Source organism: Giraffa tippelskirchi, chromosome 8 (genome assembly GCF_054371585.1).
Source record: "Giraffa tippelskirchi isolate mGirTip1 chromosome 8, T2T-mGirTip1v1.2.pri, whole genome shotgun sequence".
Taxonomy (NCBI): Eukaryota; Metazoa; Chordata; class Mammalia; order Artiodactyla; family Giraffidae; genus Giraffa; species Giraffa tippelskirchi.
This window is the reverse complement of record NC_137282.1, coordinates 67,541,243-67,558,946: the sequence shown is the minus strand read 5'-3', so window position 1 is coordinate 67,558,946 and position 17,704 is coordinate 67,541,243. Positions and strand designations below refer to the sequence as shown.

Sequence of the window (17,704 nt, the reverse complement as noted above, 5' to 3'; positions counted from 1 at the left end):
CTTTTGACAGAGCTTTCCGGCCGTCAGATCTAAGCTGCTGTTTCACTGTCAGCTGTGTCTCTTCCGTTGCAGTGTTGCAGGTGGGCCACGCTGCTCCAAAGGAGCTCACAAGCTGAGTTTCAAGGGAGGTATTGAGAGGACAGGGATGGCTACAACGTGCTGCAAACTGAGTGAGGGTCCCCACAATCCTCAGCAAAGGTGTGTGGTGTGCAAGTGGGGAGTAGAGGGCCCCCAAGTTCCAAAGGAAGGGAGGTACTCGGGAGCTAAAGCCCTTGGCTGCTGTGGTAGCAGCTGCAGATGGCAGCTCGTCCACAGTGCACTTCGAATGAGGTCATATGAGCGGGACTCTGGAAATGGCTCCGAAATCCAGAGAAAGGGGTCAGGGTATGTGGGAATCCGGCGCGGGTGGGGGGTGGATGAAGGAAGGTGTCCTTCCTCTCTCCAGTGCAATTTGGTTTGGTGAGTCTCAAAGCTACCAGATGGCACTTCCCAAGTCAGGCCCCCGCAGGAATCAGGGTGGGCTGCATGCCTCGGCCCCTGCCACAGGGACAAGCCACACCAGTGGCCTCCCTGAGCTCCAATGGCCGGATCTGGGGGTTCTGTCTGGGTGCACACCTGCTTGTTCTGGCCAAGTTCCCCGCTTCTCTGAGCACCAGCTTCAACCTCTCGAATGAGGACATCGATTGCTACCTTGGCACGTTACTCTCTTCATCCTGTGAAGACTCATTAGGCTTATCCTACAATTACTAGCTGGCCCGAGGAGATATCTCCTGAATCCAGATTAAGCTGGAGTCTCCCAGGCTCATCTGGCATGTCTTCCCTGAAGTCTGCCAAAACCCACACCCTTGCGTTTCCAGGGACTCCCCTTAGCCAGCTGGGCAGAAAACCCAGCATGTTTCAAACAAGCTGACAGACAAGCGGGAGAGGACTCACGGGCAGACGGCTTCCCTCAGGTCTCGGGTGGAGCTCTGGGACCACAGCAGCAACAGGCCATCCCAGTCCCTGGGCTCAGCAGCGCCCTCATTCTCACGCCGGCAGCTCTGCCCTGAGGGGAGCAGGAAGGTCACCAACTGCCGCAGGCGGACCTCACGCCCCTCCCACTTATGGAGCCTGACCTCCCCCGGCCCCACCCCTTCCCCTACCCCAGCAGGACGAGAGCTCCTCTTCCCCTGGCTTCTAACGTGAGGCCCGGCCCTGGGCCCCGACTGGGCACTGCCCCAGTCCGGAGCCAATCACAGTGGCCAAGGAGGTGGAAGGCACCGATTGGCCAGGGCCAGGTCATGTGACCATACTCCCCAGGAAACTCAAATATTACCAAGATTCCCTAAGAAACCAATGAACAAAATTATCCAGTAAAGGCAAACCGTACTTTTTAATGAGGCCAAAGTCACAGAAAAAAAAAAAAAAAAGCTTCACAATGAAGTGCTCAAGGAAGCTACAAAATAAACTTTCAAAAAAGTTTAGTAGTTTTTTTAATAGGGTGACGGAGAGCTATACCTATCCCATATATGTGAATTTAGGTTTAAACTAGATTTCCCTTGGCTATTTTATAAGACAAAAAAACCCACATCACCCCCTTTTACTCCCCCCCACACCCAAAAAGTGTTTTAATCTATTGAATTTTTGTGTCCTCAGTTGTGTCTGATTCACGGCAACTCACGATCTCTACACAGCCAGGCTCTTCCGTCCATGGAATTCAGGGCAATTTTTTCTGTCACAGTAAATGCCCACCCTGGGTGATCCAAACGGAAGGGCTCAGAGGCTCCTGAGAGACTAACTCCTTTCAGCTGAGCACAGAGCTGGCTCCTCACTGGGATGCCTGTGGCCTGGGGCTCCCAGAGGGGAGAGCAGCACTCGCCCCACCGTGTGGTCACTGCTGGAAGTGCAGGCTGCTCCTCACTCCCCCTTGACAGTGTCCCTGAGGGCAGAACAGTGTGAAGTTAATCAAGGTGGAAACGCAAACTCCAATGCAAGCAAACTTCCCTCAAGGTCTCCAATACCACTCAGGAACAGGGTATTGGAAACTGCAGGGGATGACATGAATGAAGATGGAGACTTGACACCTTACACCGAGTTCACTTCCAGTTATCCCTAGACAAACATTCCATGAAAACTTGTCACAAATCTAGAGGAACAATGAGCCGAAACCGGACACGTGCTTTGAGTCTTCACACACAAAACTAAAAGGCAGTCCACAAAAAAAACCAGGAGAATACAGTGGACTTTGCAAAATCAAAGATATCTACTGTGGGAAAGACCTCAGTACAAAAGCAAAAGACAGGTCACACATCGCGAGACGAATGAGTGGAAACACAAAGCTTATCAAGGATGTGTCTCCAAACAGACAAAGAACACCAACACAACAAGCCTGTGAAAACTAGGGAAAGGTCTGAAGGGACACCAGACTGAGGAAGACACACACAGAGTATCCCAGATGATGTCCAGCACTGAGGGCCTGAAGAATCAACAGTCTAGTTGTACCTCCTCAGGCCTGTGTGACCCTGGGTGAGGCCTCTGTTTCCCGGTGGCTCTGAGAGATGGACAGGGAGGAAGGGGAAGAGAAATCACTTGCATTTCTAATACTCACAGCAAAGTCTTCCAATGAGAAGGGAATTATCACCCCCACTGACAATGCCATTCACTGAAGTGATCCCCACGGGTCCATCTAACCCAGAAGGGAAGGAAGGACCTGTTCTCACAAAACGGCGAGAGATGGAAGAAGGAAGATCAAGCCCACACCAATCCCTGGAAAGAGAAGCTGTGTTCAGGGCTTGAAAGAATTCCTATTTGGAAAATGATATCCCAGCCCCACAAGGCAATCCACAGCTTCGATGCTATTCCTCCCAAAATGCCAATGCATTTTCGCACCCAACCAAGAATTGCAAAAGGGGTACGGAAACAGAAAAGAGCCTAAATTGTCAATACAATCCGACGAAAAAGCCCCGATACGGACATCCAAGGTTGTGTGAAAGGAAATTAGACGACCAAACTAGGATCCTCAGGAGAGTATCGGAGAAGGCAATGGCGACCCACTCCAGTACTCTTGCCTGGAAAATGCCCTGGACGGAGGAGCCTGGTAGGCTGCAGGCCATGGGGTCGCGCAGAGTCAGACACGACTGAAGTGACTTAGCCGCAGCAGCAGCAGCAGGAGCCGGACAGTATGCTATTGGGAATACAACAACACACACAGATCCAGATCGATGGAATAAAGTTGAGGGTCCAGACACAGACCCCAGCATCCATGCTCAACTCATCTCTGACACAGAAGGGGAGAATATCCAAATGGGAACAAGAAAGCCTCTTCAATACATGTCCATGGGAAAACCAGACAGCTACATCTGAAGAACGCTATTGGTTTTGATCTCAGACCACCTCAATATCGGGGAAAACCTCACCCTAAAGGCTGATGTCATGAGATAGCTAGAAAGAAGCGTAGGTCAAAGGCTCCTTAACATCAGAGTCTCCTTGCCATTTGCTGGGCGGAGGTAGAAATGGGTCTCTTCAAGTAAGGGAAAGAGGTACACGAAGTACACCAATGGGTTTCCATCCAATGGAACCTCTTCACAACAGAGAAGCTAAGCAAGCATTCACAAATGCAAAAGAGAGGAAACGGAACACGAGAGACTCCTTGCAAGTGGTGTATCTGAGAAGGGGTTCATATGGAAAGAGACGAAGAATGCACAGCACTCAGATTCCAAGAAACACCACCACCACCCTTGACCCTTCCCCCATGACCAACTCCGACCTAAAGCCTTTCTCTCCCTCTAACCTATCCCTAAAACATAACCCTCATCTAATCATATACATGTGCATTCCTAGCATCCATCCGTCCACACACGAGAGAGAAAGAGGAAGACACAGACTGAATTGAGAAAGGAAAAGAGAGGGACACAGCCAGAGAGAGACACGGAACCAAAGAGAGGAAAGGAGTCGATGGTCCAGACTTTTCATCAATCTGTCTCGAAGGTAGAAGCAATGACAGCGCCCATCCACCCCAGAAGGGGGAAAAGGACGGAAGGTTTGGAGAGGAAAAGACAAGAACGCAGGGAGCCATTAGAAGCTCAGCCACCCGCAGAAGCCGAGCTGGGACACTTGAACAGAATCTCAATGGAAACAGAGGACCAGAAAGTTGGCCACTCTTTTCTATAAGAGAGGGAGACCTTCGAGTCTTCCTTTCGGTCCTCCAACTTGGATGCGGGGTCTCAAAACAGTCAGGAGGGGGAGTGCCTTTTCCTGGGTACCACGGCACATCCAGGCCTCGTTCTGCCCCATTCTGTGCTGTGTCAGCCCAGGAAGGAATCTTTCTTTCTGAAGTCTCAGCGCACACGCTCCACGTGATATCGGCCCCAGGTGGAAAGGCATGGAGCTGCTCGTAGGCCGACAGACCTAGGAAGCAGATGGGAGAATGACCGCCACTCTGCAGATGGAGAGACTGGGGAAACCCTGAGGGGCATATGCTTGTCCAGGGCCACACCACTTATGAGAAGAAGGAGCCTGGTCTGAGAGCAGCGGGGCCCTCGGAGCTCAGGCCCTGGCTGCACCCAGGCCTCCCCAGGGCTGTCGGCTGGGCTGGGTGGGTGTCACTGTGCCTGCACATGGCTTAAGGGTGGTGGTCGAGCAGTCAGAAACCCAGGGATTCCCTTGGGAAGTTTTGGGGAAGGGACCTCAGCACGAACCCCAGGAAATGATGTCACCTGCCGGCAACAGAACCCAACAGAACCCGCAACCCGGGTATCCAGGCCTCGAGAGCGGAGAGGAGCCCCCAGCCAGATCACTTGCTGCCGAGATGTTCTGCTGTTTGCCCCTGCCCAGAGGCCGGGGCCTCAGGAGAGCTCACAGGCAGTGTGCGTGGGCACCCTGTCGACGTTGGCTCAGGGCACCCCCGAGACGCCTCTGGCCCTTTGCCCGGAGAAACAGAAAGGTAACACGGGGAGCCCCAGGCCGGGCCAGGCCACCTCTCCCATGCCACCCGGAAACACCGGGTCCTTTGCCTGTGTGTGTGGATGCGGGTTTCTCGGGGTGTGTCTCCCTCAAGGAAGCCCAGGTGGATGTGGGGTCAGAAGCCTGCGGACAAGTTGTGTCCACACCCCAGGGGAGAGCATGCTGGGCGGGATGGGGAGAGTGCGGGCAGGGCCGGCCGCCCAGGCTGACCTCACACCCTCAGGTGGGTCTCTTTCCTCCCGGGTGGGGATCTGAGCAGACACACGTCTCTGACCCTTCTGGGCAGAGAAGTTCGAGCAGGCCGAAGCAGCGGCTCCACTGGCCAGGCCCAGCTCGGAAAACTCCCAGCATGGCTGGCTGACGGTCACTGTCGTTGCAGAGCTTCCCACGTGATGAGGCCGAGGACGGGGACACCCCATCCAGCTCCCGGAGGGAGGGGTCGGAGCACCACCCCCCCGCCCGTGAGGCCCAGTGCAGGCCCCAGGTGAGCGTGCCCACGGAGGCATCAGCCCCACCGGGGGCGAAGCGGAGGCGGGGAAGGCCTGCTGCCGAGACACCGCCCAGGATACACCCGGCGGCCCAGTCTGAGGCTGCCACGGAGCTCAGCACACCCGGCTCCGACCCAGAGTCCCGAGAACCCCGGCCTCTGAGGCAGCAGGAGGACCTGGAGCCCAGCACGCCAGAGCACAGAGGTGAGGACGCTGGGGCTGGTGTACAGGAGTGTGTGCGGAGGGGGTGCTGAGCTACACAGGGACGAGTCCCCGAAAGCTGCTGCTGGGCCTGCAGCAAGCGCTGGCCTCACACCCCCCGCCCCCCATCTTGCACACTTCAGTCCCAAAAGACATCCGACCCTGGGTATTCTTTGGGAATCTCTTGGAAGCTTTCTGTCCCGGGATACGCACATGCCAAGGCTGGCCTGCGGGCAAACGATGCTTCTCCCACAGCTCTAGCACTGGCCTCCAACTGGAACCAGGCTCCACTTCCCAGACCTGTCCCTACAGAGGTGGTGGCTCCAGGTGCAGGACCCAGGGATCCACCGAGGGCAGATGGAGAACCGAGACTTGCCCTCGCAGAGACACCAGGCCAGCTGGGTACTGGCCAGCACACCGGGCAGATCGGATCTCCGTGCCTGCAGGACCCCCAGCCCCAGGCACTGATGTCCCACCCCCTCAGCCAGAACCTCCACCTCCACGTGCACCTCTACCTGCTCGGCCTTTGGCAGGAGAACCCGAGGCAGAGGAGGAGTCACCGCCTCGGCAGGGAGAGCCTGCCCTGGCTCCCGCGCAACACCCAGACGCCCACGATGACTCACCCACCCCTGCAGGGAGAACGAGCCCCCGCTCTGGACAGAGACCCAGAGCCCTTGCCGGAAACACCACGTCCAGGGGAGCGGTCGGCTCTGCAGCCTCCATCCCTGTCTGCTCACCGTGGACGCCGTCAACTCGGTCTGCCCCCAGGGGACATGGAGTTCCTTTCCCCCGAACTGCTTTGCATTTGGTTTGTTTCCACCTTTCTGGTGATGTTTTCTTTTTTGCGTGGTTTCCTGTATTTTTGTTGGTTAAGTTGGGATTAGTAAACTTTTTCATCATTGTTGCAATTTGGGAACACTGTTGTGTAACTCTGGTGATACTGTGTTACCATCACCACTTTGTAGTTTCAGACCCGTTCCATCTTTATGCCCCACCCCCCAACAAAGCCTGGATTCAAGGCAAGCACGCCCTGTTCATCCCTCCGCCCGATCCTGAACACAGTTTCATCTTTTCCTTCTGCATTCCTTCCTATATTCTTGGTGTCCCCAATCAATGACTCTCAGTGAAATGACTGAAGGAGTTTTTTTCGGACGCTCCACCTACTGTAAGACTCCACTGGAGAGTTCTCATGTTTATGTCCTTTGAACTAGCCTTTGATAGCTGAAAGGACGTTGTACGTCCTTTCAAGATACCATGTGCCAAACGAAGCCCTTTTGGCAAATGCCATCATTATCTCCAGGCAGGCATTGCTGTTTGAAGGGTGCCATCTCAGCCAGAAGGCAGAGGCTGAGCTCCTCTTGTTGCACCAGCTCCCAAAAGAAGCCAAGAAAGGGAGCTGGAACAACAAACCACCCCAACGCCCAGGAAAGCGTTCTTCATGACAGAAGGCTAGAAAATGACCCAACATCCTTGTGGCCCAGAACCCCTCTAGAAATTCACTGTTCCATAAAAAAGAGAAACAGATGGGAAGTTCCAAGGAGAGGCAATGCCCATGGCCAGTGTATTTTAGAGACGGCCTGACCGCTCCGGGGAAGACACGCACTGACAGAACCCCTTGGGAAACAGCCGTGATAGTCCTCACTGTCGTAAGGGATTCCTCTGGGGACAACCTGCCCTGGGCACCACACGAGGGAGCAGACCGGCTTCTCTTCCTCTGCCCCCACACCATTCACTCATGAAGGCAGCTCAGGTGTTCTCATGCCCTGCCTGCCTGCCTGCCTGGCTCATCCGTGAGCTGTGACCACCTCCAGGACAGGACTCCACCTTCTGCTCTCTGTGTACCGTGAATCTGCACACAGTGGGCTTTCAGAACCTTAGGAGACTTGAGCCATTCCCACTCGAGCCAGAACCCTCCCCAGGAAGGAAAACAGCTGTGGAGTCCTTTTGGCCCCAGCACTGGTTCCGAAACCCTGGCGGCTCCTAGAGCCTCTACGGTGTGAAGAGGGAGGTCCCTTTTGACAGAGCTTTCCGGCCGTCAGATCTAAGCTGCTGTTTCACTGTCAGCTGTGTCTCTTCCGTTGCAGTGTTGCAGGTGGGCCACGCTGCTCCAAAGGAGCTCACAAGCTGAGTTTCAAGGGAGGTATTGAGAGGACAGGGATGGCTACAACGTGCTGCAAACTGAGTGAGGGTCCCCACAATCCTCAGCAAAGGTGTGTGGTGTGCAAGTGGGGAGTAGAGGGCCCCCAAGTTCCAAAGGAAGGGAGGTACTCGGGAGCTAAAGCCCTTGGCTGCTGTGGTAGCAGCTGCAGATGGCAGCTCGTCCACAGTGCACTTCGAATGAGGTCATATGAGCGGGACTCTGGAAATGGCTCCGAAATCCAGAGAAAGGGGTCAGGGTATGTGGGAATCCGGCGCGGGTGGGGGGTGGATGAAGGAAGGTGTCCTTCCTCTCTCCAGTGCAATTTGGTTTGGTGAGTCTCAAAGCTACCAGATGGCACTTCCCAAGTCAGGCCCCCGCAGGAATCAGGGTGGGCTGCATGCCTCGGCCCCTGCCACAGGGACAAGCCACACCAGTGGCCTCCCTGAGCTCCAATGGCCGGATCTGGGGGTTCTGTCTGGGTGCACACCTGCTTGTTCTGGCCAAGTTCCCCGCTTCTCTGAGCACCAGCTTCAACCTCTCGAATGAGGACATCGATTGCTACCTTGGCACGTTACTCTCTTCATCCTGTGAAGACTCATTAGGCTTATCCTACAATTACTAGCTGGCCCGAGGAGATATCTCCTGAATCCAGATTAAGCTGGAGTCTCCCAGGCTCATCTGGCATGTCTTCCCTGAAGTCTGCCAAAACCCACACCCTTGCGTTTCCAGGGACTCCCCTTAGCCAGCTGGGCAGAAAACCCAGCATGTTTCAAACAAGCTGACAGACAAGCGGGAGAGGACTCACGGGCAGACGGCTTCCCTCAGGTCTCGGGTGGAGCTCTGGGACCACAGCAGCAACAGGCCATCCCAGTCCCTGGGCTCAGCAGCGCCCTCATTCTCACGCCGGCGGCTCTGCCCTGAGGGGAGCAGGAAGGTCACCAACTGCCGCAGGCGGACCTCACGCCCCTCCCACTTATGGAGCCTGACCTCCCCCGGCCCCACCCCTTCCCCTACCCCAGCAGGACGAGAGCTCCTCTTCCCCTGGCTTCTAACGTGAGGCCCGGCCCTGGGCCCCGATTGGGCACTGCCCCAGTCCGGAGCCAATCACAGTGGCCAAGGAGGTGGAAGGCACCGATTGGCCAGGGCCAGGTCATGTGACCATACTCCCCAGGAAACTCAAATATTACCAAGATTCCCTAAGAAACCAATGAACAAAATTATCCAGTAAAGGCAAACCGTACTTTTTAATGAGGCCAAAGTCACAGAAAAAAAAAAAAAAAAAGCTTCACAATGAAGTGCTCAAGGAAGCTACAAAATAAACTTTCAAAAAAGTTTAGTAGTTTTTTTAATAGGGTGACGGAGAGCTATACCTATCCCATATATGTGAATTTAGGTTTAAACTAGATTTCCCTTGGCTATTTTATAAGACAAAAAAACCCACATCACCCCCTTTTACTCCCCCCCACACCCAAAAAGTGTTTTAATCTATTGAATTTTTGTGTCCTCAGTTGTGTCTGATTCACGGCAACTCACGATCTCTACACAGCCAGGCTCTTCCGTCCATGGAATTCAGGGCAATTTTTTCTGTCACAGTAAATGCCCACCCTGGGTGATCCAAACGGAAGGGCTCAGAGGCTCCTGAGAGACTAACTCCTTTCAGCTGAGCACAGAGCTGGCTCCTCACTGGGATGCCTGTGGCCTGGGGCTCCCAGAGGGGAGAGCAGCACTCGCCCCACCGTGTGGTCACTGCTGGAAGTGCAGGCTGCTCCTCACTCCCCCTTGACAGTGTCCCTGAGGGCAGAACAGTGTGAAGTTAATCAAGGTGGAAACGCAAACTCCAATGCAAGCAAACTTCCCTCAAGGTCTCCAATACCACTCAGGAACAGGGTATTGGAAACTGCAGGGGATGACATGAATGAAGATGGAGACTTGACACCTTACACCGAGTTCACTTCCAGTTATCCCTAGACAAACATTCCATGAAAACTTGTCACAAATCTAGAGGAACAATGAGCCGAAACCGGACACGTGCTTTGAGTCTTCACACACAAAACTAAAAGGCAGTCCACAAAAAAAACCAGGAGAATACAGTGGACTTTGCAAAATCAAAGATATCTACTGTGGGAAAGACCTCAGTACAAAAGCAAAAGACAGGTCATACATCGCGAGACGAATGAGTGGAAACACAAAGCTTATCAAGGATGTGTCTCCAAACAGACAAAGAACACCAACACAACAAGCCTGTGAAAACTAGGGAAAGGTCTGAAGGGACACCAGACTGAGGAAGACACACACAGAGTATCCCGGATGATGTCCAGCACTGAGGGCCTGAAGAATCAACAGTCTAGTTGTACCTCCTCAGGCCTGTGTGACCCTGGGTGAGGCCTCTGTTTCCCGGTGGCTCTGAGAGATGGACAGGGAGGAAGGGGAAGAGAAATCACTTGCATTTCTAATACTCACAGCAAAGTCTTCCAATGAGAAGGGAATTATCACCCCCACTGACAATGCCATTCACTGAAGTGATCCCCACGGGTCCATCTAACCCAGAAGGGAAGGAAGGACCTGTTCTCACAAAACGGCGAGAGATGGAAGAAGGAAGATCAAGCCCACACCAATCCCTGGAAAGAGAAGCTGTGCTCAGGGCTTGAAAGAATTCCTATTTGGAAAATGATATCCCAGCCCCACAAGGCAATCCACAGCTTCGATGCTATTCCTCCCAAAATGCCAATGCATTTTCGCACCCAACCAAGAATTGCAAAAGGGGTACGGAAACAGAAAAGAGCCTAAATTGTCAATACAATCCGACGAAAAAGCCCCGATACGGACATCCAAGGTTGTGTGAAAGGAAATTAGACGACCAAACTAGGATCCTCAGGAGAGTATCGGAGAAGGCAATGGCGACCCACTCCAGTACTCTTGCCTGGAAAATGCCCTGGACGGAGGAGCCTGGTAGGCTGCAGGCCATGGGGTCGCGCAGAGTCAGACACGACTGAAGTGACTTAGCCGCAGCAGCAGCAGCAGGAGCCGGACAGTATGCTATTGGGAATACAACAACACACACAGATCCAGATCGATGGAATAAAGTTGAGGGTCCAGACACAGACCCCAGCATCCATGCTCAACTCATCTCTGACACAGAAGGGGAGAATATCCAAATGGGAACAAGAAAGCCTCTTCAATACATGTCCATGGGAAAACCAGACAGCTACATCTGAAGAACGCTATTGGTTTTGATCTCAGACCACCTCAATATCGGGGAAAACCTCACCCTAAAGGCTGATGTCATGAGATAGCTAGAAAGAAGCGTAGGTCAAAGGCTCCTTAACATCAGAGTCTCCTTGCCATTTGCTGGGCGGAGGTAGAAATGGGTCTCTTCAAGTAAGGGAAAGAGGTACACGAAGTACACCAATGGGTTTCCATCCAATGGAACCTCTTCACAACAGAGAAGCTAAGCAAGCATTCACAAATGCAAAAGAGAGGAAACGGAACACGAGAGACTCCTTGCAAGTGGTGTATCTGAGAAGGGGTTCATATGGAAAGAGACGAAGAATGCACAGCACTCAGATTCCAAGAAACACCACCACCACCCTTGACCCTTCCCCCATGACCAACTCCGACCTAAAGCCTTTCTCTCCCTCTAACCTATCCCTAAAACATAACCCTCATCTAATCATATACATGTGCATTCCTAGCATCCATCCGTCCACACACGAGAGAGAAAGAGGAAGACACAGACTGAATTGAGAAAGGAAAAGAGAGGGACACAGCCAGAGAGAGACACGGAACCAAAGAGAGGAAAGGAGTCGATGGTCCAGACTTTTCATCAATCTGTCTCGAAGGTAGAAGCAATGACAGCGCCCATCCACCCCAGAAGGGGGAAAAGGACGGAAGGTTTGGAGAGGAAAAGACAAGAACGCAGGGAGCCATTAGAAGCTCAGCCACCCGCAGAAGCCGAGCTGGGACACTTGAACAGAATCTCAATGGAAACAGAGGACCAGAAAGTTGGCCACTCTTTTCTATAAGAGAGGGAGACCTTCGAGTCTTCCTTTCGGTCCTCCAACTTGGATGCGGGGTCTCAAAACAGTCAGGAGGGGGAGTGCCTTTTCCTGGGTACCACGGCACATCCAGGCCTCGTTCTGCCCCATTCTGTGCTGTGTCAGCCCAGGAAGGAATCTTTCTTTCTGAAGTCTCAGCGCACACGCTCCACGTGATATCGGCCCCAGGTGGAAAGGCATGGAGCTGCTCGTAGGCCGACAGACCTAGGAAGCAGATGGGAGAATGACCGCCACTCTGCAGATGGAGAGACTGGGGAAACCCTGAGGGGCATATGCTTGTCCAGGGCCACACCACTTATGAGAAGAAGGAGCCTGGTCTGAGAGCAGCGGGGCCCTCGGAGCTCAGGCCCTGGCTGCACCCAGGCCTCCCCAGGGCTGTCGGCTGGGCTGGGTGGGTGTCACTGTGCCTGCACATGGCTTAAGGGTGGTGGTCGAGCAGTCAGAAACCCAGGGATTCGCTTGGGAAGTTTTGGGGAAGGGACCTCAGCACGAACCCCAGGAAATGATGTCACCTGCCGGCAACAGAACCCAACAGAACCCGCAACCCGGGTATCCAGGCCTCGAGAGCGGAGAGGAGCCCCCAGCCAGATCACTTGCTGCCGAGATGTTCTGCTGTTTGCCCCTGCCCAGAGGCCGGGGCCTCAGGAGAGCTCACAGGCAGTGTGCGTGGGCACCCTGTCGACGTTGGCTCAGGGCACCCCCGAGACGCCTCTGGCCCTTTGCCCGGAGAAACAGAAAGGTAACACGGGGAGCCCCAGGCCGGGCCAGGCCACCTCTCCCATGCCACCCGGAAACACCGGGTCCTTTGCCTGTGTGTGTGGATGCGGGTTTCTCGGGGTGTGTCTCCCTCAAGGAAGCCCAGGTGGATGTGGGGTCAGAAGCCTGCGGACAAGTTGTGTCCACACCCCAGGGGAGAGCATGCTGGGCGGGATGGGGAGAGTGCGGGCAGGGCCGGCCGCCCAGGCTGACCTCACACCCTCAGGTGGGTCTCTTTCCTCCCGGGTGGGGATCTGAGCAGACACACGTCTCTGACCCTTCTGGGCAGAGAAGTTCGAGCAGGCCGAAGCAGCGGCTCCACTGGCCAGGCCCAGCTCGGAAAACTCCCAGCATGGCTGGCTGACGGTCACTGTCGTTGCAGAGCTTCCCACGTGATGAGGCCGAGGACGGGGACACCCCATCCAGCTCCCGGAGGGAGGGGTCGGAGCACCACCCCCCCGCCCGTGAGGCCCAGTGCAGGCCCCAGGTGAGCGTGCCCACGGAGGCATCAGCCCCACCGGGGGCGAAGCGGAGGCGGGGAAGGCCTGCTGCCGAGACACCGCCCAGGATACACCCGGCGGCCCAGTCTGAGGCTGCCACGGAGCTCAGCACACCCGGCTCCGACCCAGAGTCCCGAGAACCCCGGCCTCTGAGGCAGCAGGAGGACCTGGAGCCCAGCACGCCAGAGCACAGAGGTGAGGACGCTGGGGCTGGTGTACGGGAGTGTGTGCGGAGGGGGTGCTGAGCTACACAGGGACGAGTCCCCGAAAGCTGCTGCTGGGCCTGCAGCAAGCGCTGGCCTCACACCCCCCGCCCCCCATCTTGCACACTTCAGTCCCAAAAGACATCCGACCCTGGGTATTCTTTGGGAATCTCTTGGAAGCTTTCTGTCCCGGGATACGCACATGCCAAGGCTGGCCTGCGGGCAAACGATGCTTCTCCCACAGCTCTAGCACTGGCCTCCAACTGGAACCAGGCTCCACTTCCCAGACCTGTCCCTACAGAGGTGGTGGCTCCAGGTGCAGGACCCAGGGATCCACCGAGGGCAGATGGAGAACCGAGACTTGCCCTCGCAGAGACACCAGGCCAGCTGGGTACTGGCCAGCACACCGGGCAGATCGGATCTCCGTGCCTGCAGGACCCCCAGCCCCAGGCACTGATGTCCCACCCCCTCAGCCAGAACCTCCACCTCCACGTGCACCTCTACCTGCTCGGCCTTTGGCAGGAGAACCCGAGGCAGAGGAGGAGTCACCGCCTCGGCAGGGAGAGCCTGCCCTGGCTCCCGCGCAACACCCAGACGCCCACGATGACTCACCCACCCCTGCAGGGAGAACGAGCCCCCGCTCTGGACAGAGACCCAGAGCCCTTGCCGGAAACACCACGTCCAGGGGAGCGGTCGGCTCTGCAGCCTCCATCCCTGTCTGCTCACCGTGGACGCCGTCAACTCGGTCTGCCCCCAGGGGACATGGAGTTCCTTTCCCCCGAACTGCTTTGCATTTGGTTTGTTTCCACCTTTCTGGTGATGTTTTCTTTTTTGCGTGGTTTCCTGTATTTTTGTTGGTTAAGTTGGGATTAGTAAACTTTTTCATCATTGTTGCAATTTGGGAACACTGTTGTGTAACTCTGGTGATACTGTGTTACCATCACCACTTTGTAGTTTCAGACCCGTTCCATCTTTATGCCCCACCCCCCAACAAAGCCTGGATTCAAGGCAAGCATGCCCTGTTCATCCCTCCGCCCGATCCTGAACACAATTTCATCTTTTCCTTCTGCATTCCTTCCTATATTCTTGGTGTCCCCAATCAATGACTCTCAGTGAAATGACTGAAGGAGTTTTTTTCGGACGCTCCACCTACTGTAAGACTCCACTGGAGAGTTCTCATGTTTATGTCCTTTGAACTAGCCTTTGATAGCTGAAAGGACGTTGTACGTCCTTTCAAGATACCATGTGCCAAACGAAGCCCTTTTGGCAAATGCCATCATTATCTCCAGGCAGGCATTGCTGTTTGAAGGGTGCCATCTCAGCCAGAAGGCAGAGGCTGAGCTCCTCTTGTTGCACCAGCTCCCAAAAGAAGCCAAGAAAGGGAGCTGGAACAACAAACCACCCCAACGCCCAGGAAAGCGTTCTTCATGACAGAAGGCTAGAAAATGACCCAACATCCTTGTGGCCCAGAACCCCTCTAGAAATTCACTGTTCCATAAAAAAGAGAAACAGATGGGAAGTTCCAAGGAGAGGCAATGCCCATGGCCAGTGTATTTTAGAGACGGCCTGACCGCTCCGGGGAAGACACGCACTGACAGAACCCCTTGGGAAACAGCCGTGATAGTCCTCACTGTCGTAAGGGATTCCTCTGGGGACAACCTGCCCTGGGCACCACACGAGGGAGCAGACCGGCTTCTCTTCCTCTGCCCCCACACCATTCACTCATGAAGGCAGCTCAGGTGTTCTCATGCCCTGCCTGCCTGCCTGCCTGGCTCATCCGTGAGCTGTGACCACCTCCAGGACAGGACTCCACCTTCTGCTCTCTGTGTACCGTGAATCTGCACACAGTGGGCTTTCAGAACCTTAGGAGACTTGAGCCATTCCCACTCGAGCCAGAACCCTCCCCAGGAAGGAAAACAGCTGTGGAGTCCTTTTGGCCCCAGCACTGGTTCCGAAACCCTGGCGGCTCCTAGAGCCTCTACGGTGTGAAGAGGGAGGTCCCTTTTGACAGAGCTTTCCGGCCGTCAGATCTAAGCTGCTGTTTCACTGTCAGCTGTGTCTCTTCCGTTGCAGTGTTGCAGGTGGGCCACGCTGCTCCAAAGGAGCTCACAAGCTGAGTTTCAAGGGAGGTATTGAGAGGACAGGGATGGCTACAACGTGCTGCAAACTGAGTGAGGGTCCCCACAATCCTCAGCAAAGGTGTGTGGTGTGCAAGTGGGGAGTAGAGGGCCCCCAAGTTCCAAAGGAAGGGAGGTACTCGGGAGCTAAAGCCCTTGGCTGCTGTGGTAGCAGCTGCAGATGGCAGCTCGTCCACAGTGCACTTCGAATGAGGTCATATGAGCGGGACTCTGGAAATGGCTCCGAAATCCAGAGAAAGGGGTCAGGGTATGTGGGAATCCGGCGCGGGTGGGGGGTGGATGAAGGAAGGTGTCCTTCCTCTCTCCAGTGCAATTTGGTTTGGTGAGTCTCAAAGCTACCAGATGGCACTTCCCAAGTCAGGCCCCCGCAGGAATCAGGGTGGGCTGCATGCCTCGGCCCCTGCCACAGGGACAAGCCACACCAGTGGCCTCCCTGAGCTCCAATGGCCGGATCTGGGGGTTCTGTCTGGGTGCACACCTGCTTGTTCTGGCCAAGTTCCCCGCTTCTCTGAGCACCAGCTTCAACCTCTCGAATGAGGACATCGATTGCTACCTTGGCACGTTACTCTCTTCATCCTGTGAAGACTCATTAGGCTTATCCTACAATTACTAGCTGGCCCGAGGAGATATCTCCTGAATCCAGATTAAGCTGGAGTCTCCCAGGCTCATCTGGCATGTCTTCCCTGAAGTCTGCCAAAACCCACACCCTTGCGTTTCCAGGGACTCCCCTTAGCCAGCTGGGCAGAAAACCCAGCATGTTTCAAACAAGCTGACAGACAAGCGGGAGAGGACTCACGGGCAGACGGCTTCCCTCAGGTCTCGGGTGGAGCTCTGGGACCACAGCAGCAACAGGCCATCCCAGTCCCTGGGCTCAGCAGCGCCCTCATTCTCACGCCGGCGGCTCTGCCCTGAGGGGAGCAGGAAGGTCACCAACTGCCGCAGGCGGACCTCACGCCCCTCCCACTTATGGAGCCTGACCTCCCCCGGCCCCACCCCTTCCCCTACCCCAGCAGGACGAGAGCTCCTCTTCCCCTGGCTTCTAACGTGAGGCCCGGCCCTGGGCCCCGATTGGGCACTGCCCCAGTCCGGAGCCAATCACAGTGGCCAAGGAGGTGGAAGGCACCGATTGGCCAGGGCCAGGTCATGTGACCATACTCCCCAGGAAACTCAAATATTACCAAGATTCCCTAAGAAACCAATGAACAAAATTATCCAGTAAAGGCAAACCGTACTTTTTAATGAGGCCAAAGTCACAGAAAAAAAAAAAAAAAAAGCTTCACAATGAAGTGCTCAAGGAAGCTACAAAATAAACTTTCAAAAAAGTTTAGTAGTTTTTTTAATAGGGTGACGGAGAGCTATACCTATCCCATATATGTGAATTTAGGTTTAAACTAGATTTCCCTTGGCTATTTTATAAGACAAAAAAACCCACATCACCCCCTTTTACTCCCCCCCACACCCAAAAAGTGTTTTAATCTATTGAATTTTTGTGTCCTCAGTTGTGTCTGATTCACGGCAACTCACGATCTCTACACAGCCAGGCTCTTCCGTCCATGGAATTCAGGGCAATTTTTTCTGTCACAGTAAATGCCCACCCTGGGTGATCCAAACGGAAGGGCTCAGAGGCTCCTGAGAGACTAACTCCTTTCAGCTGAGCACAGAGCTGGCTCCTCACTGGGATGCCTGTGGCCTGGGGCTCCCAGAGGGGAGAGCAGCACTCGCCCCACCGTGTGGTCACTGCTGGAAGTGCAGGCTGCTCCTCACTCCCCCTTGACAGTGTCCCTGAGGGCAGAACAGTGTGAAGTTAATCAAGGTGGAAACGCAAACTCCAATGCAAGCAAACTTCCCTCAAGGTCTCCAATACCACTCAGGAACAGGGTATTGGAAACTGCAGGGGATGACATGAATGAAGATGGAGACTTGACACCTTACACCGAGTTCACTTCCAGTTATCCCTAGACAAACATTCCATGAAAACTTGTCACAAATCTAGAGGAACAATGAGCCGAAACCGGACACGTGCTTTGAGTCTTCACACACAAAACTAAAAGGCAGTCCACAAAAAAAACCAGGAGAATACAGTGGACTTTGCAAAATCAAAGATATCTACTGTGGGAAAGACCTCAGTACAAAAGCAAAAGACAGGTCATACATCGCGAGACGAATGAGTGGAAACACAAAGCTTATCAAGGATGTGTCTCCAAACAGACAAAGAACACCAACACAACAAGCCTGTGAAAACTAGGGAAAGGTCTGAAGGGACACCAGACTGAGGAAGACAC

General features: G+C 54.5%; 2 protein-coding genes and 1 long non-coding RNA gene across 3 annotated transcripts in view; 2 read left to right on the top strand and 1 right to left on the bottom strand.

Moving 5' to 3' along the window:
* The first annotated feature begins 4,743 nt into the window (after positions 1 to 4,743).
* Positions 4,744 to 8,713, top strand: LOC145517301 (uncharacterized). Its single transcript, XM_081519580.1, has 3 exons — positions 4,744 to 4,921; positions 5,321 to 5,633; positions 5,886 to 8,713. The coding sequence occupies exons 1-3, from the start codon at positions 4,787 to 4,789 to the stop codon at positions 6,512 to 6,514; spliced, it is 1,077 nt and encodes a 358-aa protein (XP_081375706.1). The 5' UTR covers positions 4,744 to 4,786; the 3' UTR covers positions 6,515 to 8,713.
* The window catches only part of LOC145517350 (uncharacterized), a 123,830-nt gene continuing 113,287 nt past the window's right edge, over positions 7,162 to 17,704 (bottom strand). The window contains exons 54-61 of the long non-coding RNA XR_014061987.1: positions 16,947 to 17,204; positions 16,219 to 16,330; positions 14,011 to 14,127; positions 11,804 to 12,029; positions 9,304 to 9,561; positions 8,576 to 8,687; positions 8,258 to 8,355; positions 7,162 to 7,754 (exon numbers count right to left, since the gene is read on the bottom strand). This is a non-coding gene — a long non-coding RNA (uncharacterized LOC145517350). The remainder of the gene's footprint in view (positions 7,755 to 8,257; positions 8,356 to 8,575; positions 8,688 to 9,303; positions 9,562 to 11,803; positions 12,030 to 14,010; positions 14,128 to 16,218; positions 16,331 to 16,946; positions 17,205 to 17,704) is intronic.
* On the top strand, positions 12,387 to 14,178 carry LOC145517327 (uncharacterized). The gene is made up of 3 exons (XM_081519607.1): positions 12,387 to 12,564; positions 12,964 to 13,276; positions 13,529 to 14,178. The coding sequence occupies exons 1-3, from the start codon at positions 12,430 to 12,432 to the stop codon at positions 14,155 to 14,157; spliced, it is 1,077 nt and encodes a 358-aa protein (XP_081375733.1). The 5' UTR covers positions 12,387 to 12,429; the 3' UTR covers positions 14,158 to 14,178.